The sequence below is a fragment of the Pinus tabuliformis genome, chromosome 1_1 (assembly GCF_031772625.1).
Source record: "Pinus tabuliformis cultivar Carrire ecotype Pingquan chromosome 1_1, CPIR1, whole genome shotgun sequence".
Lineage (NCBI taxonomy): Eukaryota > Viridiplantae > Streptophyta > Pinopsida > Pinales > Pinaceae > Pinus > Pinus tabuliformis.
This window is the reverse complement of record NC_142297.1, coordinates 661,013,579-661,038,248: the sequence shown is the minus strand read 5'-3', so window position 1 is coordinate 661,038,248 and position 24,670 is coordinate 661,013,579. Positions and strand designations below refer to the sequence as shown.

General features: G+C 39.8%; 1 protein-coding gene across 1 annotated transcript; it reads right to left on the bottom strand.

The window, feature by feature from the left end:
* Nucleotides 1-15,941: 15,941 nt before the first annotated feature.
* LOC149215128 (uncharacterized) lies at nt 15,942-16,472 on the bottom strand. Its single transcript, XM_089389626.1, has one exon. It carries the CDS (start codon nt 16,470-16,472, stop codon nt 15,942-15,944), a length of 531 nt encoding a protein of 176 aa, XP_089245752.1.
* Nucleotides 16,473-24,670: the final 8,198 nt, after the last annotated feature.

Below are 24,670 nucleotides of genomic sequence, written 5' to 3'. Positions count from 1 at the left end.
TATTTATTATCATTACTCTCTCCTCACTTGTGAACTGCAGGAATGAGGAACAAAAGTTACACAAAGCAATGTGCAGGAAGCTATGGGAAAAAGGGTGAAGCTCCAATGTCTAAAGACAGAGAAAAGGTGCCCTTACAAACAGGTACCGCATGCAACAGAGCCGCAGATTCACAGAATGTTGCTGAGCCATCCATTACAGATATTTCATTTATAGCCATGATTAAATGGGTACTGAGCGATGCTGATATCAGAGACAAAAGTTTAATGCTCAGGGTCAAGAGCTCATGAAAGCATCATTTTTACAAATTTTAAGCTTTATACCTGAAAAAGAAAGAGGCGCAAAAGACGAAAAACGCATCATAGAAGCTCGGATCAAAGAACGGAGGTAGTTTCTAATGCGCGATTAGCGCCGCTGAGAAAATTGCTCGAAAAGGAAAGCTTCTAACTGCTCAGTCACCTGTAAGCCCGAAAATTGCAAGAAAGCAATGATAAAAATAAACTGGAAACAGAAAGCTAAAGAAAAGGCAGAAGCAATTCAAGGGTTAACCAAGTTGAACTGAAATTATTACTGGGCATACACGGTAAAGCCACATAGTCAGTAGATGAATCCCAAAGTATATTATCGATTTTGCTGAGAAGGTGGTGCCAGCTCTTGCCAATTCTGTTTTCTTAGCTCAACCAAAAGCGGAAGACAGTCAGCCGACTCTACCCAAGCAAATACTGAATGCTTGCAACATTAAGGAGTAAATGCAGAAATAGTTAGTTATTAGGTTTAATTTTTAGAAATAGTTTTGATTAGAAAAGGACGGTCATTTAAAAGTATCCTGAATTTTTTAAATAAGTTATTATTAGATTTAGTTAGTAGTATTTAAACCCTTCTCATGCATTTAGAGAAGGGACCAAAATTTTTATCAAAAACTTGTCCTCAGAACATGCACTTTTGCACCCTCCGAGGAGGTTTTGATGAATGAATGGAACATGATTTGTTGATGTTTGCATTTGATATCTGCTACTGATGTTGCACTTTTGTACTCTTAGTGGATGTTAGAGCAAGGAGAGATAAATCATTGTCGCTTGAAGCTCATGAGTAGGACTAGTCATAAATGGTACTTTTATCTCTTGACCATTTCTGCTTATGTGTTAAAGTGATATACAGTTTTTAGTTGTTTATGTATTATTGCATGAATGCCTGAGTTATCATTTGGCACTTTTGTACGGTGATAGCTATTTATTTATGCTTAATGTATGAATAGCTCATTATGTGATATGTTTTTCACAATTGTTTCGTCTAACTTTTTATGCGAAGTGGTTCATCCTTATTGATTTCTTTTCTCATAATAGCTGAATGATCTTTATTACCAGTTGTTATTTGAAATCTTTTTAGATTGCATAATAGAAGAATTATATCCCGGGTTAGTATAGACTTAGATGTTGCTGCTTATTAGATTACAATAGCATAGAGTTAGATTAAAATTAGAATTAGAATATCTTAATTAGGAACTGTTAGATCAAGAACATCAAATTCTACACACTCACACTCATAGATTGGGAAACTGGTCCCATATCCCTAGTCGGACCTGCTATACCAAACGGATAAGGAGCTGCCAACCAAGGTCCAGACCGTGCGGGTATCCCCCTTGTTGTAGATCCGATTTTCTGGGCTTCAACATATTTGGTGCTAGAAGGAGGGCCTGAACTATGAATGGAAAGTAAATCTAAATTTGAATACCATTCTTAGAGTAAATCGCCCTCACCATCTCCCCCAACTTCTCCATTACACTTAAATCCAGAGTTAGAAGTCGCTCGAGTATCAACCGCTGCTACAAACCTTGACATTTCAGAACAATCTACTATTGAACCTCCTGAAGTCGAATCTCTGATTCACAAACTTCAGCGATTTTCTATTTCTCCTCAAAGGTCTGATAAATCTCAAGGCAGCGTGACTTCGCAATATAACCCTGCTCATCCCCTGACCAGATTAAAGAGTGAAAAGTTTGGCGTTCAGCCAACCGAATTACCTCTTCCCACCAGGAAAAGAGCAAGGAAATCACCTAAAGAGTCCGATAGCGAGACTCTTTCGTCATCATCATCCATCTCAACTTCTTCACTGCGAAGTCAACCATCCACTCCTCCACTCCAGATCATCATCCATCCGTCCACTGGAACCCCCACAACTCCTCAATCATCTGCAATCGTAATATCCTCATCTTCCCAACCACAGGGATCATCTTCTGCACTTTCCTCTGTTAGCAGTTCAGCAATGGCCCAATCTCCATGGAATAACCCTGGGGCAGTCTTGATGCCTGCACCCTTGAGTCAAATACCAGCCCATCCTGGGAAATGGCTGCTAAGTTTAATCCCGAGGCAGGCATGCTAGCAGAAGAGCACATAAACAACTTTATGCTATCCATTAATCTCAATGGGGTTACTAATGAAGATGCTGTTGTTTGGATTTTTCCTTATACTCTGCAAGGAACAACTGGATCATGGTATTTCTCATTACCCTCTGGATCCATCACTAGTTGGGACATCTTCCAAGAGCAATTCCTGACCAAGTTTGGTGATGATAGGTCTACGGCAACGCTAATCAACGACCTATCCAACCTTAGGGCCGAATCTAGAGAGCCTATCAAAGATTTCAATTTACGTTTCAACAAAATCCTAAACAAAATTCCTACTACTTCCCAGCCCAGCGAAGAAGTACGAAGTGAATGGTATATCACTGCTCTACCATCAAACATAGCAATCTTCGTGGACAGGGCTAATAAAACAACCTTAGCCGAAAACATGAAAGAAGCAATAGCAGTAGAGAAACGTATAATAGCCTTGGAAAAGAAATCCGCGATAGAGGAACAGAAATCCAAGAAAGTCACCTTCAAGGAAGACTCTAAGAAGAAGCCCTTCAATGGATTCAAAGCCACCCAATGCTATTTCAAACGCCGAATCTGAAGAAGAGGAAGAGGAAATTGCCACTGAAGGGAGAACTGATGAAGAAGAAGTTGTAGAATTACAAGGAATGTGGGATTTCATCCTCCCACAAGAAGAAGATCAAGAAGTATTCCCAGTTAGCACACGAAGTAAAAATCAGCTTGATCCTCCCCAGACTACCCCTAAGCCAAAGAGCGCAAGCTCTCCAATAAAGGATAAAGTCGCAACAAAGAAAACGACATCTAAAGCGACTCAAACCAGCCCAGTCCAAACAGATGCATCAACTCCATAAAAACACTGATCGTGTCGGATGAAATGGAGTACAATATTATAGAAGACATGAAAAAGACTAGGGCCAACATCACTCTTTACGAATTGAGCAAGTTAAAGCATCAACAGAAGATAATGTTGAAAGAATTACATGCTGTGTCAGTTGCACCTTTGCCTGCCGCTGTACTTTCTAAAGCTTCTCATAACATGGGAATACCTCCAACTAATGCGATTAATAAGATTGATCCAAATGACATCACCTAATTGGAGGAAGATCGAGATCTCATACTCCCCCGTTTCTCCTTATGAAATTTTCAATAAAAAGGTGCATAATTGTTTGGTGGATTCTGGTGCTTCATCAAATATTTTACCAAAATCCATATGTTCCAAGTTAAACGTTCAACCACAAAAATCCGCTGTGCGCATAGTTCAGCTAGATCGATCTCAAGTTGAAGTGATTGGCGAACTAAATCAAGTAACCATAAGGTTGTCATCCAACCCAAAGGTATGTCAAGTTATTGACATTTTAGTTGTTGATATTCCAGAATTTTATGGCTTAATTCTTAGCAGGGATTGGTCAGAAAAACTTCATGGATACTTCGCAACTTACTGGTCGCACATGTGGCTGCCCTACAATGGTAAACCAAATCAAATAAAAGTTGAATGAGAGCTACATCAGAAATACATAGTAACAGAGCTAGAGGGGGAGAATGAACCAGTAGCGTATAACAATAGCATTATTGGAAATTACTCAGTAGATTCTTTCCTCGGAAATTTTAATGCTCATACATCACCTTTTTTAGAACACTCTGTTTTGTCCCAAGTCGAAATTTTTTCTCGAACTGATAGTTCAAAATGTATCAATTTTTTAGATAAACCTGTAAATAAATCTTTGTTTTGGAAATTATTTTTTTATGGTTCTAAATCTAACGAAGGAGTAGGAGCAGGATGCGTTGTAATTAGTCCAGAAGGAGATAAAATTATGCTAACGTGCAGAATCGAATTTGATTGCACCAACAATACAACAGAATATGAGGCTTTGGTCCAAGGGTTGTACAAAGTAATCGGGTTAGACGTCAAGTACCTTCAAGTTTTCGGAGACTCTGAGATTGTGGTTAGACAGGTACGTAACACTATACATTGCTTATCAGGTCATTTAAAACATTATCAATCCTTAGTTCAAGATCTGACTGAGCATTTTATAGCATTTAATATTTCTTCAGTTCCCAGACTCCAGAATGCAAGTGCAGACCTTTTGGCTAACGTAGCTTCTAAGCTTATTCCTTCAGAAGATTTTAGTCTAGATAGATTTTCAATAGAATTAATCTTTAGACCATCTATTCCTGATAACATCACAAATTGGAGAGTATTCAACGACGATCCTGATATCATAAATTTCCTCACATCTGAAGGATCCTACTCCAATCAAATAATTGACGAAGACCAACATGATCGACAATTGCAACAAGATAGCACTAATAATGCTATACCTAAGTCGGTGGTCAAGTTAGAAGACTTGTACGATTTGAAAGATTGGTTTAAAAGGTCTACCAATTCAAAACTCCAAAGTTCAACTTTGAACTATGAATTAGTAAACTTAGGAACCGATGCCAAACCACAAAACATTAATCTAGGTCTCAGCCTAGCCCCTGAAGAAAAATTAGCGTATATTCGTCTTTTGAGACAATATAAAAATGTTTTTGCCTAGAATTATGATGAACTCAAAACATACGACACTTCCATCATCCAACATACTATTCCCATGATCGATAACGAAAAACCTGTCCAACAAAAGTTGAGAAAGATCCATCCCAATTTAGAAAATCAGATAAAAACTGAACTCAATAAGTTATTGAAAGCCAGAATAATCTTTCCTGTCAGACATTCTAAATGGGTCTCCAATGTGGTACCTGTTAGAAAGAAAAATGGAGATATTAGGATTTGCATCGACTTTCGAAACCTTAACAAAGCCTGTCAAAAAGATAATTTTCCTTTACCACCTATGGAACAAATATTGCAGGCAGTAGCGGGCTCAGAATTAATGTCTTTCTTGGATGGATTTTTAGGATACAATCAAGTGATGGTACATCCTGATGATCAATTAAAAACCACATTTAGAACTAAATGGGGCACATACGCATATCGAAAGATGCCATTTGGTTTGATTAATGCTGGTGCCACATTTCAGAGAGCCATGGACATCGCATTCAAAGGTTTAGTCAATAAATCTGTAGTAATTTATTTGGATGATATAACAATGTATTCAAAGAGACGAAGCGACCATCTTAGAGATTTAAAACAAATCTTCCAATGTTGTTTAAGGTATGGAATTTCACTCAACCCGAAAAAATCCTTTTTCGCATTAAGTGAAGGGAAACTTCTAGGATTCATAGTGTCAAAATCCGGAATTCACATTGATCCCGACAGAATCAAAGAGATTTCTGAAATATCCCTACCTCACAACAAAAAAGCCATGCAATCTTTCCTTGGTCAGATCAACTTTGTAAAGATATTTGTTCCAGATTTTTCACGAATCGTGTCTCCTTTGCAAGCCATGATTAAAAAGAACTCAACTTTTAAATGGGACCAAGATGAACACGAAGCATTCAACCTGATCAAACAAGCTATTATTAATGCTCCATCTTTAGCAACTACGAATTTTTCAGAGCCTTTTATTTTATATACATTTTCCTCAGATAGGTCATATGATGCGATACTCACTCAAGCAAATCAAGAAAAAGCGGAAGCCCCAATTGCTTTTTTCAGCTCAAATTTACAGGGTGCTGAATTAAATTATTTAGACGTGGAGAAACAGGCCTATGCTGTTTTCAAAGCGGTCAAATACTTCAGACCTTTTTTGCTCAAAACCCATACTAAAATTATAGTACCGTTTCCAGCGGTAAGGAATCTTCTAGTACAGAAGGATGTGGGTGAGAAAAGAGCCAATTGGGTTACTGCCTTACAGGAATATGACATTGAGATTCAACTAGCAAACATTGTAAGAGGCCAAGGCTTTTGCAAAATGCTGGCTAGAGCGTCGCAAGTTTCTGAAATTCCATCTACAGAGGTAAAAATGTGCGAGGTAAGCCTAAACGATGCAGAGTCATTATACGCTGATATCATTTATTATCTTAAGAACGGGTATGCTCCTTCACACCTTGATCATACTAATAAAAGAGCTCTAAGGTTGAAAGCCAAACAATATCAGCTCATAAATGATATTCTTTTTAGAATAAATTATGATTCTGTTCTTCTTAGGTGTCTTGAGAAATCTGAAGCTGAAAAAGTTTTGCAGGAACTCCACGATGGGCTAGCAAGCGGACACTATGCTGGAGATGCTACTGCACATAAAATCTTGTGCACAGGCTATTACTGGCCCACGTTATTTAAAGACTCGCACAATTACGTGAGGAAATGTCAAGTCTGCCAAACTACTGCTGGAAGACAAAAGAAGCTATCCTTGCCACTACAGCCAGTTAACATTGAGCAACCTTTCAGTCAGTGGGGATTGGACATAATAGGTGAGATCGTTCCTCACTCTCCTAAGCAGCATAGATATATCCTTACAACAACAGATTATTTTACTAAGTGGGTAGAAGCAGTTCCACTCAAGATGGCTAATGCTGAAAATATCATTGAGTTCATAGATCAATTTATAATCACTAGGTTTGGATTGCCTTCCTCTTTAATGTTTTATAATGCATCATACTTTTCTGGAAATTCAATGACCGAATTTTCACTTAAAAGAGGATTCAAACTTAAATATTTGGCCAATTATTACCCGCAAGGCAATGGGTTAGCTGAGTCCACAAATAAAAACCTAATCAGGATTATCAAAAGAACAGTTGACCAAAATCATAAGAATTGGCATAAGGCTTTGATATATGCTTTATGGGCAGACCGAATAACGCAAAAAGCTTCTATCGACACTTCTCCCTTTAATTTAGTTTATGGGAAAGAAGTGGTTCTTCCGACTCATGTAGCAATTCCCTCTTTGTCTCTAGTTCAATACATTGATGAAGTACCCACTTCCTCCTTACAGCTAAGACAAATGGAAATAATCAAATTAGAAGAAAAACGAGAACAGGCTAAGAAAACCCATGCTCATCATCAAGCACTACTAAAATCCTCTTTTGATTCGAACATAATGACTAGAAAAGATTTTCAGATGGGAGACTTAGTTTTAAAATGGGACAAGGCTCATGAAGAGAAAGGCAAACATACAAAATTTCAAAGAATGTGGCTTGGTCCTTTTCAAATTGTAGAAGTCATAGGTCCATCAATGTTTGTGTTACAGGATTTAGCAGGTAAGAGAGATCCTTTGCCTGTTAACGGACAAATTCTCAAGAAATATTTTCCATAGAAGATTATTCTTCTCTATTTTTGTAGAGTAGTTGTTTTTCCTTTTCATAATAAAACCAGTTGTGAGTGGTTACATTAGGAATTTACGAAAAAGACACCAATTCTCTTTCAGATTTTGAACTTTTCGCTTGTATAAATAGCAAATCTTTTGGAAAACTAATATTCATTATTGATAGATACAGTTAAAGGCTCTAGCCTAGATATGATACTAGTTTCAACTTCATAAAGTTTGATGAAAACAACCTTTAGCGAAGAAATTGTTTTATCTCAGTACAATGAAAGGTATCAATAACAAAATAAAGATTCTCTGTAGAATAGATATTTCCAAAAACTCTATTATTGTCGTCCAGAGCTATCTTAAGGAAACAATGACTTCCTCCCTGCTAAGGAAATCACAAATTTCAGAGGAACAACCCAAGGATACTCTTTATCTTGAAGAATAAGAGGTCTCATCTCGAGTCGGCTTATCATGATCACAGATATTATAACTTGCTGACTTTGCCAAATACTGTACACCACAACAGGGCAATGACTCAAGATTGTTGCAATCAAAAGACAAGGGGTCTCATCACGAGCCAGCTTGTTCAACAAAGTTATAAATCAAGTGAATAACTGTGTCATAATTTGGCTACCAAACCAAGAAATTGTTCTTTAAGAGTAAAAAGGAAAATCAAAGCAATAAGTGTGGATATGGATTCTTCTTTGAAAGTTGTAGGCTGCTTTAAGTAGGATATAGGATCATTGCTGGGTAACAGGTAACCCTGTCGAGGCTATAAACGCCTGCTGGCAGCAGAGGCTTTACCTATGACAAATGAGCATATTTAAAACTGGTTTACATAGAAGACTTTGTTTTATCTTTACAAGACCAAGTAATGACAGATGTAAATACAAGGACTAGCCTGAGGAAGCAAATAATCAAAGTTGAAAGTAGTTGAAACAAAATGTCATTGACAGGTTAGAGCATAATGTACTTTATCTTTCCATAATAAAGTTTAATTTTCTGAAATTTTTATGTTTTGGAAGTTTAGAAAATTCAATAGAAAAACAGAGATAACTGGTTCTTCCAAGTGAATTGCCAATTGTTGTGGCCACCAAAAACCCCCTATTAGCAATAACACTATATAAGTGGGGACCTCTAGTCAAAAATTCAAAAAAATCAATTAGTGCTCATATATGTCACTCCTTAAGAAATATCGCATCGCGTAAAGAATGATAGGGCATTTTCTTATGAGTCAAAATGATAAAATGCAAGATTGCGATGCGAACTCCATCGCATCGCACACATTAATAAACACTCACGTTGGAAAACCTTAAAAATCGCCGATATGCGATATCGCATATCGCATCTCGCAAAATTGCATGAAATACACATAATGATTAAATGATTAAGCGATCTGCGATCTTGCGATACTGCGATCCGCGATCTTTGCGATATTGCGATCAAACAACCTTGCGATAGCACAACACGAAAAAATTGTGGTAATGCGATACAGCGAAATGCGATACTGCGATGCAAATCGCAGAAACATTCCATCGCAGATTTTCCTGGCTCAATATTCAAGAAGTTTTTCCATAAACCAAGAACTGGTTACACGCTTTAATGATAATTAATGAGTTATATGCCAGTTGTTAATAAAATATGGTTTTGTGTTGTTCGAAGAGCCAGTTCACGTAAGGTGGCATGTTTTTGCATATCCGTAGCATTTAAAGCTTTCCTGTCGTTATTTATTATCATTACTCTCTCCTCACTTGTGAACTGCAGGAACGAAGAACAAAAGTTACACAAAGCAATGTGCAGGAAGCTATGGGGAAAAAGGGTGAAGCTCCAATGTCTAAAGACAGAGAAAAGGCACCCTTACAAACAGGTACCGCATGCAACAGAGCCGCAGATTCACAGAATGCTGCTGAGCCATCCATTACAGATCTTTCATTTACAGCCATGATTAAATGGGTACTGAGCGATGCTGATATCAGAGACAGACAGTTTAATGCTCAGGGTCAAGAGCTCATGAAAGCATCATTTTTACAAATTTTGAGCTTTATACCCGATAAAGAAAGAGGCACAAAAGGCAAAAAACGCATCAGAGAAGCCCGGATCAAAGAACAGAGGCAGTTTCCGATGCGCGATTAGCGCGCTGAGAAAATTGCTCAAAAAGGAAAGCTTCTAACTGCTCAGTCACCTGTAAGCTCGAAAATTGCAAGAAAGCAATGATAAAAATAAACTGGAAACAGAAAGCTAAAGAAAAGGCAGAAGCAATTCAAGGGTTAACCAAGTTGAACTGAAATTATTACTGGGCATACACGGTAAAGCCACATAGTCAGTGGATGACTCCCAAAGTATATCATCGATTTTGCTGAGAAGGTGGTGCCAACTCTTGCCAATTCTGTTTTCTTAGCCCAACCAAAAGCGGAAGACAATCAGCCGGATCTACCCAAGCAAATACTGAATGCTTGCAACATTAAGGAGTAAATGCATAAATAGTTAGATATTAGATTTAATTTTTAGAAATAGTTTTTCTTAGAAAAAGGACGGTCATTTAAACCGTATCCTGAATTTTTGTAAATAAGTTATTATTAGATTTAGTTAGTAGTATTTAAACCCTTCTCATGCATTTAGAGAAGGGTCCAGAAATTTATCAAAAACTTGTCCTCAGAACATGCACTTTTACACCCTCCGAGGAGGTTTTGATGAATGAATGGAACAAGATTTGTTGATGTTTGCATTTGATATCTGCTATTGATGTTGCACTTTTGTACTCTTAGTGGATGTTAGAGCAAGGAGAGATAAATCATTGTCGCTTGAAGCTCATGAGTAGGACTAGTCATAAATGGTACTTTTATCTCTTGACCATTTCTGCTTATGTGTTAAAGTGATATACAGTTTTTAGTTGTTTATGTATTATTGCATGAATGCCTGAGTTATCATTTGGCACTTTTGTACGGTGATAACTATTTATTTATGCTTAATGTATGAATAACTCATTATGCGATATGTTTTTCCAACTGTTTCGTCTAAATTTTTATGCGAAGTGGTTCACCCTTATTGATTTATTTTCTCATAATAGCTGAATGATATTTATTACCAGTTGTTATTTGAAATCTTTTTAGATAGCATAATAGAAGAATTACATCCCGGGTTAGTATAGACTTTTATGTTGCTGCTTATTAGATTACAATAGCATAGAGTTAGATTAAAATTAGAATTAGAATATCTTAATTAGGAACTGTTAGATCAGGAACATCAAATTCTACACACACACACTCATAGATTGGGAAACTGGTCACATATCCCCATTCGGACCCGCTATACCAAATGGATAAGGAGCTGCCAACCAAGGTCCACACCAGGCGGGTATCCCCCTTGTTGTAGACCCGATTTTCGGGGCTTCAACAGGTGGCAATGCTGCCCGTAAAATATTTGCTGCAGAGGGGTCCGGGGGGGGGGGGGTGGCTGCGACCTTTTGGGAGCCCCCCTTGGCGGGGGGATTGAGGAAGCGCCCTCGAAGCTAAGAATAGATGTAAAATTGCCTTGTAAAATGTTGTAATTTCATAGTCAATCTGGGCCATTCATTAGGTGGAGATCTGACAGTATAAGTAATGTTTAATTTAGGGTTTTTTTCCCTAGAAGGCAACCCTCACTATATATGAGGGAATTGTATTGTGTCTATGTATATCTGTATTCTGAGTGAGGAAGAGTGAGGAGATTGAGAGAGAAGAGGGAGTTACAATGTATATGTTGTAGGTTGTATCTCTTTAGTTTGCTGGATAATATAAAAAGAAGCACTGGATGTTTCTCTGTGGACGTAGCCCAAACTGGGTGAACCATGTATATCTGTGTCTTTCTTGTTTTATGCATTTTCTTTGTTTATATTTCTGTAATATTTTATGTGTTCCATTGCTCTGTAATATATAATTTTATAACAATATGGAGATCCACATGGATCAATCCTTCCCATTGAGGAGCTTTTAGACTGCCAAAAGCTTTATTAGTCAATTGGAAAGTGAGGGAATTGTTCCCTCACCCTTTCCTTTTCCAGCCATTTTTCCTTGCTAGGGTGCATCCCTTTGAAACCAACTCGAAGGTACTCCACATCTCCCCGTCGTGAAGTCTTGGTTCTTCTATCAAGGATGATATCTTCAGGCAACTCGTCGAGATACTCTGGTGCAAAGTCATCAATTGTAGGAACTGATCCCACCTCTTCGGTGTCCATAATCAATGGTGGCTCATAAAGCTTTAAGTTTTTCACATTCACTATGGAGTACATTTGCATATATGTCCTGAAATCGAGATGGAAGGAATTGTCTCCAATCTTCTCCAAGATGGTGAATGGACCATACCAGATTGGTCACAATTTCTTCCCTTCTCCCTTCATTCTGTCCTTGCTGATATGGAACCACACTTTGTCACCCACTTGAAATTGATGGTCGACTCGGTGTTTGTCATGTCGAGCCTTGTATCGGGCTTGACTTTTTTCCAACTACTCCTGTAATGCTTGGTGAATCAATTGGATCCACTGAATGAACCACTGCTATTTCTCCTATCATCACCTCCACTTGAGTCATATTTCTTTCCAAAGACCATATCAAAAGGATCTTTGGGAAGGTAACCAAAACATGTCTCAAATGGTGAATGATGTGTAGATGAGTGCACTTCTAGATAAAAATCAGACTTGAATTAAAAGGAAGGAGTTGCAGCTCACAGGTGTGTACTACACCTGGAGACTACACTCAAACAAAGAAGAGACTCTCTCTCCGTTAACTCTCTGCATTCCATCAAATGAATATTACAATATTAAATACATCACTAGAAATTAGGTAGTTGTAAACAAACTCCTAAACTCTAGGAACAAATCCTAAACTAAGGAGATACGTTACAACTATGTAACATTTCTCCATTAATTAATAATATTGATTATTTTTAACTCCCCCCCTTAATGGAGAAAGGGTTATCCTTAACTCCTAGCATCCCTCTAAATAATTCAAAGTTTACACGCCCAGAGGATTAGTAAAAATATCAGCTATGTTATCACAAGTTTTACAATACTCCACACATATTTCTTTTGACTGTATCTTTTCTCGAACAAAATGAAACTGGGTGTCAATATGCTTGGTATTTTTATGAAAAACTGGATTGTATGCAAGCTTGATGGTAATCTGGTTGTCAGTTTTGATACTAATTGATTCTTTCTGTCCTTCTCCTGCATTGTTGAGAAGTATTCTCAACTAGATAGCTTCACATGTGGCTGCACACAATGCTTGGTACTCAGCTTCACATGAAGATAGAGCTACAGTACTTTGCTTTTTACTTCTCCACGCTATAACCCCGGATCCAATACTAAATGCGTAACCTGTGATAAATCTTCGATCATCTAGGTTACCTTCCCAATCGGAGTCTGAAATAACCTACTAGAATAACATCAGAAATGTCAGTGTACAAAATGCCATAATTACAAGTACCACTAAGATACCTCAACACACATTTTGCTGCGATCCAGTGACTCTCGAGTGGTTTTGACATAATCTGGCTCAACACACTAACAAAATATGCCAAATCTGGTGTAGTTGTCGTCAGATATATCAAACTGCCAACTAGCTGTCTGTACATAGTGGCATTCACCTATTTAGTGCCATCGTCACTGCTTAACTTTAAATTCTGCTGCAATGGTGTTGCTGCTGATCTGCACTGCTCCATTCTGAATCTTTCCAGCAAGCTTCTGGCATACTTCCCTTGAGTGAGAAAAGTTTGTCCAGAATCTTTCCATACCTCCAATCCCAAGCAATAATGAAGGTCTCCAAGGTCTTTCATCTCAAATACTTGTGACATTTGCTGCTTGATTTCTTTGATCAGATTGTTAGCATTTCCTGTTATGATCATATCATCCACATACAAAGAAATCAAAATAATTTTCCTCTGTTTATTTAACTTGGTATACAGATTTGGATCGTTCAAGCTCCTATGAAAGCCATGCTATATAAAAAATGAATCAATTTTCTCATACCACGACCTGGGTGCCTGTTTCAAACCATAAAGTGCCTTATTCAATTTACACACTAAATGCTCCTGCCCCTTTTTCACAAAACCTGGAGGCTGTACTAAATAGATTTCTTCCTTTAATTCACCATTCAGAAATGCAGACTTAACATCTAGCTGGTGTAGCTACCATTTATGTTTTGTTGCTAAAGAAATTAGCATTCTAATTGTGTTTAATTTAGCTACAGGAGCAAAGGTGTCATCGAAATCTATTCCTTCTTGCTGTGAGTAACCCTTTGCTACCAGTCTAGCTTTAAATTTTTCTATACTCCCATCTGCATTTATTTTTGGTTTATACAGCCACTTACATCCTATGGGGGTTTTTCCTTCAGGCAACTCAACTAAATCCCAAGTATGGTTTCTATATATTGATTCAATTTCCTCATGCATTGCAGCCCTCCATGCATCTGATTTACTTGCTTCTTCATAATTTGCAGGTTCTACAATGTTTAATATTTTAGACATTAAAGCATAGTCTCTCAATTTAGCAGGTAGTCGAGTCTTCCTACCTGATCTCCTAGGTAGAGGACTTACCTCAACTCTATCTATTTCAGCACTTTCTGGGCTTGCATCATCACTTATTACATTATCTGCTACTTCTTCTTCTTGTTTCTGCTCCTGCTCTTCATCTTCCTCACTGTTTACTTCTATTAGCAATGGAATGTGGCTATCACTGCTAGAATCCTCCTTTCCTTCTTCAACCTGTTCATGAAAAATAACATCTCTGCTTGCAAAAACCTTGTGAGTCACAGGATTATATAACTTATATGCCTTATACTCAGTGCCATATCCAACAAATATACATTTCAGGGCTTTGGGGTCTAACTTCTTCCTATCTGCCTTAGGTATATGAGCATAAGATTTTGACCCAAATATTCTTAAATGACTAACTACTGGCTTGAGTCCAAACAATGCTTCAAAAGGGGTTTTGAAGCCTAGACATTTAGTAGGACTCCTATTCTTTAAATAAATAGCAGTGTTAATAGCTTCTGCCCAAAGACCATTTGATAGACCCTTACCTTGAAGCATACTTCTTGCGCACTCCACAAGAGTTCTGTTCTTCCGTTCTGCCACTCCATTCTGCTGTGGAGTGTGTGGCACTGTAAATTGCTGCATAATCCCATGATGCTTGCAGAAATTCATGAACTCTCCCAACCTGTATTCTCCCCCTTGATCCGAGCGGAGAATTTTTATCCTTTTTCCTGTTTGGTTCTCTATCATAGATTTAAACTCTTTAAAGTACTGAAAGGCTTGACTCTTTTTACTTAGAAAGTACACCCATGAAAATCTAGTGCAATCATCTGTAAATAATAGAAAGTAATATGCTCCTCCTAAAGACCTAGTTTGCATAGGTCCACAAATATCTGTATGCACCAGTTCTAGAATGTCTCTTTCCTTTCTGTTAACATGCAATGGGAACTCTTCTCTATGCATTTTCCCTAATGCACATCCATCACATTCCAGCTTAACATTATGAAACACAGGGAGTCCATCGACCATACCTTTCCTCTGAAGTAGGATGCGGTCTTGCAAATTGAGATGGCCAAATCTCTGATGCCAGAGATTTTCGACTGTTGATCCAGCTACAACCATTGCTTGTTGTGGCATACTCTTTGCATCCAATCTGTACAAGCTCCCCACGCGCACTCCTGTTGCAACTGTTTCCATCTGGCTATCCTTACTGACACAATTATTCTTAAAGAATTGAACTTGCATGTCCTGGTCTGTAATCATTGAGACATAGATCAAATTTTTCTTAATTCCTGGAACATATAATACATTTTTAAGGTGTTTAATGTCACCACTAGGTAGCTTCACAGGAATATCACCATATCCTTTGATCTCATACCCACTATCATCTCCTAGATAAATTTTCGATCCACATGCAGTTTCTTCAAGAAATTCAAAGCAGTCCTTCTTACCAGTCATATGTGAGGATGCGCCAGAGTCGACATACCATACGTTGTCCTCATCTCCCTTTGATGCTGAAAGAGCACAATCGACTGTAAATAGTTGAAGTTCGTGGCTGTGGTCCTCCTCTTCCCCAACAAAACAACCCTGATGTTTTCTCTGTTTGCTTCTTCGTTCATCTGCCTGCCTCTTATAGCATTCTTTAATCTGATGACCAGGTTTTCCACAATAAAAACATTTCTTAACATACTTATCAGTCATACCTTTAAATGATCTCTTTTGAAATGTGTTGGATCCTTTCTGCTGCTGCTGCTGCGGTTGCTGGTGCTGGTGTTGGTGTTGGTGCTGCTTCCCTTTGTACTGTCTCGTTTTTGCCATCAGAGCAAGGTCATTTCTCTGTCGTCGCTCATCCTCCTAGAGTAGAATTGCTGTCAGCTCATCAAATGAAGGGGGTTTTCTCTCTCCCTGACAACCCTGTGATGAACGTCTGGTATTCATTAGTCATTCTGTTCAATGTGAGTGTGACCAGATCTGAGTCAGATACCTTCTCTCCAATAGCTCCCAATTTGTCACTGAGGTCCTTAACTCTGGCCATGAATCCAGCAACGAACTCATTCTCCTCCATTTTCAATGCAAACAATTTGCCTTTGAGTGCCAAAACACGATTTGTATTCTGTGTCTCGTACAAGTTCTTGATCGTTGTCCATATATCAGCAGTCGACTTGCAATCTCTGATATATGGGATAATATTGTCCTTAACAGACATCTTTAGTATAACTTTCGCTTTCATTTTTCTTTTATCCCAGTCTTGTTCTTGGGCCGCTGTTCCAGATCTTCGCTCATCTCCCATGACAATCGACCATGCATTCACACTTTCCAGCAAAGTTTGCATTTTGAACTTCCAGTTGGAGAAATTCGTTCCATTGAGTTTTCCAGACTCGCGGAGATATGTTTCTATACTGTTATTCATTTCTATCCAACTGAACACTTCAATCGGCCACCACCGGGCAAGTCCGATCTGCTGCCTCCGAACAGATCAGGAACTTCAATGTGCCACCATCGGGCAAGTCCGATCTGCTGCCTCCGAACTGATCAGGAACTTCACTGTGCCACCACCGGGAAAATCCGATCTGCTGCCTCTGAACAGATAAAAAAAAATTCCAACACGCCACCACCGGGCAAATCCGATCTGCTGCCACCGAACAGATCGAGGAGTTGCACAGCGCCACCACCGGGCAAATCTGATCTGCTGCTACCGAACAGATCACAGAGCTCTAATTTGTCACTACTGGGCAGGTCCGATCTGCTACCTCTGAGCGGATCAAGGAACCCCAATTTTCCACCACCGGGCAAATCAAATCTTCTGCCACCGAGAAGAAATTCCACGTGCCACCACCGGGCAAGACCGATCTGCAAAAAAATGCAGATTTCTCAAAGAGAAAGAGGTTGGCGCTTCTTTCCAGTCAAAGGCGCTACTCAACAGCTAAAAATCCACGCCAGGAAAAAATCCATGCGTCTCACATTTTCTGGCGTGATTGTCAGCTAAAAATCCACGCCAATGGTGCTTTCTGGCACGCTGGCGCGATTATCTCTGTCGAATCCGCTTCAATGGTGCGACTATTCCTTAAAAACCCGCACCAATGCTTGCTTCTGCTAACAAATTGAGTGCCAGCCCTTTCTTCGGCTCAGAGATGATCAGTCATCTGAGACCCTTTGCTCCAAGTGTTACTGCAGTCCACCTGATCTTACAAATACTCCTAGCATGCTCTACTGCCACTACATCTATGTAATTAATGATGCATCCCTAAAAAAAAATTTAAGGCTATCTCTACCCTAAGCTCTGATACCAAGATAAAAATCAGACTTGAATTAAAAGGAAGGAGTTGCGGCTCACAGGTGTGTACTGCACCTGGAGACTGCACTCAAACAAAGAAGAGACTCTCTCTCCATTCACTCTCTGCATTCCATCAAATGAATATTACAATATTAAATACATCACTAGAAATTAGGTAGTTGTAAACAAAATCCTAAACTCTAGGAACAAATCCTAAACTAAGGAGATACGTTACAACTATGTAACCATTTCTGCATTAATACAAAATAATATTGATTATTTTTAACTCTTCTTGATTGTAGGAATGCTGCACATATGGAAGATGCTCACCCCACAACTTAGGATGTTTTCCATAATAGCCTCGCAACAAGTGTACCACAGTGTGGTTGGCAACCTCTGTCTGTCCGTCGATTTGTGAATGAAATTCCGTGCTTCTTTTCAACTTGGTGTCCATCATCTTCCACACGCTGGTCCAAAACTCTCCAAGAAAGCGAGAGTCCCATTCTGACACAATTGATGTGGGCAACCCAAAATGGACCTAAACATGATGAATGAAAGGATAAGTAGTCTGCTCTACAGTGATTTACTTTTTACAAGGCATTAAAATACACATCTTACTAAAAAGGTCAAAAAATACATACAAATGGTCGTGACCTTTTCTAGACAAAGGAAAACCTCCTACAAAGTCTATTGACACACTTTCCCATGGACAACTTAGAATAGGGAGTGGTGTGTAGAGCCCGAGTTTTCTATTAGAGCGCTTTGAAACAGAACACATCACACATCCCTTTATATAGCGAGTCACAATGTTCTTCATATGAGGCCAAAAGAAAAATCTCTACAAATGACACAAAGTTTTTTCAACACCAAAATGACCATACACAAGAGAGGTGTGTGCCTCCCTGATTACATGTGCTCTTTCTTCTATGGGTATGCACAATTTACCAAGGTGATATAGCAGTTTCCCCTACAAGTGATAGTTGTCCACCTATGACCATGAGTTAGTTTTGCATAATTCTCCTTAAACTCATCATCTTTAGCGTATTGTTCAACATAACTTTCGAAATATAACGAAGCATTATGAAAACCAACAAAATTATAAATAGGAGGGCGAGATAGCATATCAACCACTTTGTTTCTAGTGCCCTTATTATACTTTATTTCCAGATGAAATTGCTGAAGAAAACCCATCCACCTAAACTGACGAGCTTGTTGCAACTTGGTTTGTGACTAAAGATATTGCAAGGGTTGATAATCCATATGGATGATGGTCTCCTTGCCGATCAGGTAGTGTTTCCACTTTTTCACACTTTGGACCAAGGCATATATCTCTTTGTCATAAGTGGGATAGTTTATCACAACCTCAGAGAATTTCTCCGAATGGTAACATATCAGCTTCTTTTGCTACATCAATACAACTCCCATGGCATATCCGTTGGCATCTGTCTAGATCTCAAATTGTTAAGTTATGCTATGTTCTATGATTATAATAGTTTACTTCTTTTCCTTATTATATTCCAAAGATTAGCAATCACATGCACATAAAGTAAAGTGCAGATAGAACATTAAACGATCGACAAAAAACAAGCCAAGACAAGAGACACAAGATGTGGCGGCTAGCCATGGACAAACCCCACAATGTGTGGGGAAACCCTTTGATCAAATCTTCTTTTATCTTCAATAATTCAGTAGAGGGAAATAGTACAATAAATCTGATTCATATCAGCAGTAGCAAACCCTAGATCAGCAACATCAGCATTAGCGGCTTCATTATCAAACTAGGGCATACCATATCTCACAAACCAACCGTCGGATTGACTTCATTCCACCACAAAAAGTTTTGATTCCAGAGGAGGTTCAGATGAACCTACATCGTAGTTCAGATGAGGAGATCTTCTAGGCCACGCAAGTCAATCTTTACTTCTGCAGTTGCAACTTCAGTTTGAGCAGTTTCCGGCTTCAAACTAGGGCAGTCGATATCTTGTAAACCGTTTGTCGGATTGACTTCATTCCACCACCAAAAGTTGCGGCTTTTAGAGGAGGTTCAGATGAACCTACATCACAGTTCAGATGAGGAGATATTCTATGCCACGCAAGTCAATCTTTACTTCTGCAGTTACAGCTTCAAATTCAATAGCTTTCGGCTTCACATGTGTGAGAGAGAGACCCATTTCAGCGCAATAGAGAAGAGACTCATTTCTGCGCAGTAGAGAGAGAGAGAGAGAGAGAGATGTGATGAGATGAGTGAGTCCAAATGAGGAAAAGTCCTCTTATATTTATACACAGCGTTGGTGGGTGAATAGTTGCAATTGTTGGGCTTCTGAGCCTACATGAGTTGTAGGTCGGCTTGATAATAATTCCATAATTAAAATAAATTCATATCTCCATGAATACTTATCGGAATCGGATGATCTTTATATCAATCCTACACCTCTCGACGAGAGGAATCTAATAAAAATATTATTAGCCATGAATAAGATGACCCACATGAAGTTTTTCCCTGGTTGCCAATTTAACACTCCCTCTCAACCATGGAGAACTTCATCTGCAATCTGTCTATCGATCGTTACTATTCATCCATCAAATGCACTACCCTGTACAGCCTGACCCTTGCCCTGCTCTGCTCTATTCTGCCTGTTCTGCTTTGTCTTGTTCTGCCCTGCACTGATCTATACTGTTTTGCTCTGTTCTACTCTGCTCTTGCATTGTTCTGTTCTGCTATGCTTTTGTCCGAATTATGAAGAAGAAGAAATGATCGAGGATGTATCATACTGACTCAAAGTCAGTCTCAGAGTATGTACCATTGGTCCCAGACCAGTCTCAACCAACCCGAAGTCAACGTCATAGTGAGTACAACTCCACTGGTCCTAGACCAGTATCATCCTCCACTGACTCAAAGTCAGTCTCAGAGTGCATACCACTGGTCCCAGACCAGTCTTAGCCGACCCGAAGTCAGCTTCATAGTAAGTACCACTCCTACCACTGGTCCCAGACTAGTATCACAGTCTCAGAGAGTGTACCACTGGTCCCAGACTAGTCTCAACTGACCCGAAGTCAGCGTCATAGTATGTACCACTCTCACTGGTCCCAGACCAGTACTGCACTGACACGAAGTCAGTCTCGGAGTATGTACCACTGGTCCCAGACCAGTCTCAACCGACTCGAAGTCAGTGTCATAGTATGGTACAACTCCTACCACTGGTCCCAGACCAATATCGCAATCTCAAAGAGTGTACCACTGGTCCCAGACCAGTCTCAACGGACCCGAAGTCAGCGTCATAGTATGTACCACTCTCACTGGTCCCAGACCAGTACTGCACTGACACGAAGTCAGTCTCGGAGTATGTACCACTGGTCCCAGACCAGTCTCAACCGACCCGAAGTTAGCGTCATAGTATGGTACAACTCCTACCACTAGTCCCAGACCAGTATTGCAGTCTCAGAGAGTGTACCACTGGTCCCAGACTAGTCTCAACCGACCTGAAGTCAGCGTCATAGTATGTACCACTCTCACTGGTCCCAGACCAGTACTGCACTGACACGAAGTCAGTCTTGGAGTATGTACCACTGGTCCCAGACCAGTCTCAACCGACCCGAAGTCAGCGTCATAGTATGGTACAACTCCTACCATTGGTCCCAGACCAGTATCATTGATCCCAGATCAATGGAGGTCATCCTAACGTAGGGAGTACAGTAGATACAACGATGCGTCCAGTGGTACTACTATGGTCCCTAACTTCATTTCCCTTCTCATTGATCAGATGAGAGGTACTTCCCATGAGTCCCAGACTGCATGGGTAGGATGCCTCGACAGGAGAACTAATCAATCATGTCCTCACAGGAGAACACACCAATCTTGCTACAATCGCCGTGGAGAAAACATCAATCTAGGCTACCATGGAGAACACATCAATCCATTCCTCACAGGAGAACTAATCATCCTGCTACACAGGAGAGCGAATCATCTTGTCCCACAAGAGAGCGAATCATCTTGTTCCAGTGTGCACCACCAGGGGAGGGTGAGTCACCTTGTGGTCATATGTTGCTCCAGTAGGAAACGCAAGCCCTCAGAGCTCCTAGAGCTCAATGTATGCAATATGCAGGACCCTTGTACAAGGGTTTCTTGCCGACTCCAAGTCGTTTGGGAAAATCACAGATTAGATCTTTCCTCGGGGCTTTGACAAGGTGTATCAACCTATACATCATCTTAATGTGATGGAGCTTCCTTGCTCATCGACTTACCATATCCCAGATGATGTCTATCTGCTGGAGCAATTGACGAATACGGGATTCCTCAATAATCGAATCCCACCTCTAGTTGTTATAGAGGATCACAGTTGTATCCAATGTAAATCCAAACAGCTCACTGAAGAGCTTTTGCAACCAGACTGCCTCACACGAGGTTATGCTAGCAACAATATATCCTGCTTCGGCGGTGCTCAAAGCCACCGACTTATGCTTCCTGCTCATCCAGGATATCGAAGCAGATCCCAAGGTGAAACAGTACCCGGAAGTGCTCTTACGGTCCACCACACTGCCTGCCCAATCAACGTCAGTATATCCAAGACTCAAGTAGTCTCACATCTCTGGCAGTGTATATTAATCCATGAGAGATTGTGTCCTGAAGACATATAAGAAGATTCCTGGCATCAATCCAGTGAGGCTCAACCAAATATGAGCTCACAATGCTAACTGCAAAACATATGTTCGGACGGAGGTTCACCAAGAACATCAATGCGAATGAGTTTTTGAAACTCAGAGGCATTTCCCAAGTCTGGTCCGACATCACTACCATATAACTTCTAAAAGTTAAGATCCTCGAGGTAGTCACAGGCTTGCAGTCCATCATACCGAATCTTTCCAATATATTTACCACATATTTTCCTTGAGATAGGAAAATTTCCCTTGGCTTTTGCCACACTTCAAGTCCTTGGTCCTCCATTTCAAATTCAGAAGCCATCTTCCTCTTACATTTGTGAATGAGAGGGTTTGCACCTGTTAGAAAGAGGTCATCCACATACAACACCAGTATGAGAGGCTTATCATCTTCAACCTTAAAGTAAAGGTTAGGATCAACTTCACTCCTTGTGAATCCCAACTTCATCAAGTAGCTATCGATCCTCTCATACCATGCTCGGGGTGCTTGCTTCAGCCCATAGAGAGCCTTCTTCAACCTGCATACATGAGATTTTCAATCATAAATCTCAAATCCTTCAGGTTGCTCCACATAGACCTCTTCTTTGATAGAACCATGCAAGAACGCGGTCTTAACACCCATCTGATGTAGGTTCCATCCTTGTGAAGCCACAAGGGATATGATCAAGCGGATGGTCATATATCTGGAAACAAGTGCAAATATCATAGTCTATACCTCCCTTCTGGGATAAACCACGAGCAACAAAATGAACCTTATACTTTTCCATACTTCCGTTTGCTGCATGCTTTATCTTGTAAAGCCATTTTGAAGTAACAATTGTCTTGTCTAGGGTCTGGGAACTACTTCCCAGACATCATTCTCCATAATAGACTCATATTCTATGGTCATAACATCCTTCCATAGTTAATTCTTGATGACATCTGAGAATGATGAAGGTTCATTTTGTATGATCGTGCTCATGATGGTCAGGTATCCCTGATACCTGTTAAGTTTCTTACTTTGATGGAAGGTTCCTCAGGGTGCAGCATGTCCTTCAACATCATCAAGTATCCCCCTAAGCCATGAAGGCCTCTTCCTAGAAGAGGAAGGCTCATGTGGATGAGGATCAATTGGATCCATGGGTTCTTCTACATCAGGCATTGATTGATCATCCTTTTCTTTCGGTTCCCTGGTGTCGGCTTCGTGAGAGCTACTCAAAGTCAGCAGATTGTCCACCTTGCTGAGAGCCATATCTTTGTCCAAGGTGACATCATGACTAATCATGACTTCCCTTTGACCAGTGGTGAACATTTCTTCAGGAGTTTTAGGAACCCAATGCTTGATGAGGGCATCGATTTTGTACATATACGGCGGTGATTGTAGTTTCAGCCCATAGAAACTTTGGAAGTCTTTGATCATGTAGCATGGCCCGGACAGCTTCCATCATTGTGTGGTTCTTCCTTCCCACCACACCATTCTGCTTAGGAGTATGTGGTGTAGTAGTCTCCCTCTTAATGCCAACCTCAGGTATGCCTGAGTAAACCAATTGTAATATATTGGAGGTCTTGCTTTGGCTTGAGGGGAATGGTCCCCTTTTGAGCTTTCCTTTGGCACATCCCGGACATACAACTTCTTTCTCTACTTGGAACTCGGGCATCCCTGTTAGCATCTATCTTACATTGGGTAGAGCTTTGTAATGAAGGTGGGAAAACCTCCGATGCCAAAGTTTTGAAAAAAGAGTTGTGTCACAAAACATGACACTTAGCGGACTTCCATCGACCTGATATAATGAATCAACACTAAACCCAAGAGTAAAGGCATCTTTAACATTGTTTTTCTATATACATACCTTGCCATTGCTGAAGGTTAGCTTGTAGCCTCTGTCTTCCATTGCCAAGATGGACACTAGGTTCCTTTTGAGGTCAGGTGCACTTAATACATCCTAGAATTTCTATCCTTCTTGAATCTTGTCCTCTTCCTTGATTCCCAGCTCTCCTCTTACCTTTGCTGTTGAATTTGTCATTCCTTTGATTGCCATCAGAGGGATTTCGAGTTGCACCACTACATACTGTACCATGCTTCTCTAATCATGATTATCATCATGCTGCCCATGTCCATGATTTTATCCATCATAATGCTGCTCAAACTAGTGTGCATCATCATCATGCTATCCTATATGTCCATGATCTCATGTTGCCCTTTATGTCCATGATCTCATTCATCATGATGCTCATGATCTCATACATAGTGACTTGCTTTATCGCAAATGTAACATCGTCATTTTCTTCTAGCCTTAGGTCCAGCCTTTCCTTTTGATTTAGTCCCGGAATTATTTCTTTTCTTTGCACGAGAAGAAAAGGCAGCAGGAGGAACTTTAGGCATGGGCATTTCTTCAACTTCTTCCCTTGTTTCTTCTTGAATGCATCTAGCCATTAATTCCTCGAAACCAGGAATTACATTATAGTTCAAAAGAGTAGTCCAGTCTATCGTAGATTTCCTTGGAGGTGTCCAGTTCAGAGATGTAGGCCACCAAGTGCTTGTTGATAGAGTCCCGGATGATCTTCTATTGTTTTGACTTCTCCATTTTTTCATTTGTTCCAGGCAGCAACGGATGCATTTGATGGAGGCTCAACAATATTGCCTCTCACATGATCCAACACTCCTTGATTCTCAAGGGTTAGATCGATAGACATCTTCC

Bases quoted from the DNA above. Each gene is read 5' to 3' on its own strand.
- LOC149215128 (XM_089389626.1), bottom strand. From the start codon at position 16,472: ATGAATAACAGTATAGAAACATATCTCCGCGAGTCTGGAAAACTCAAT.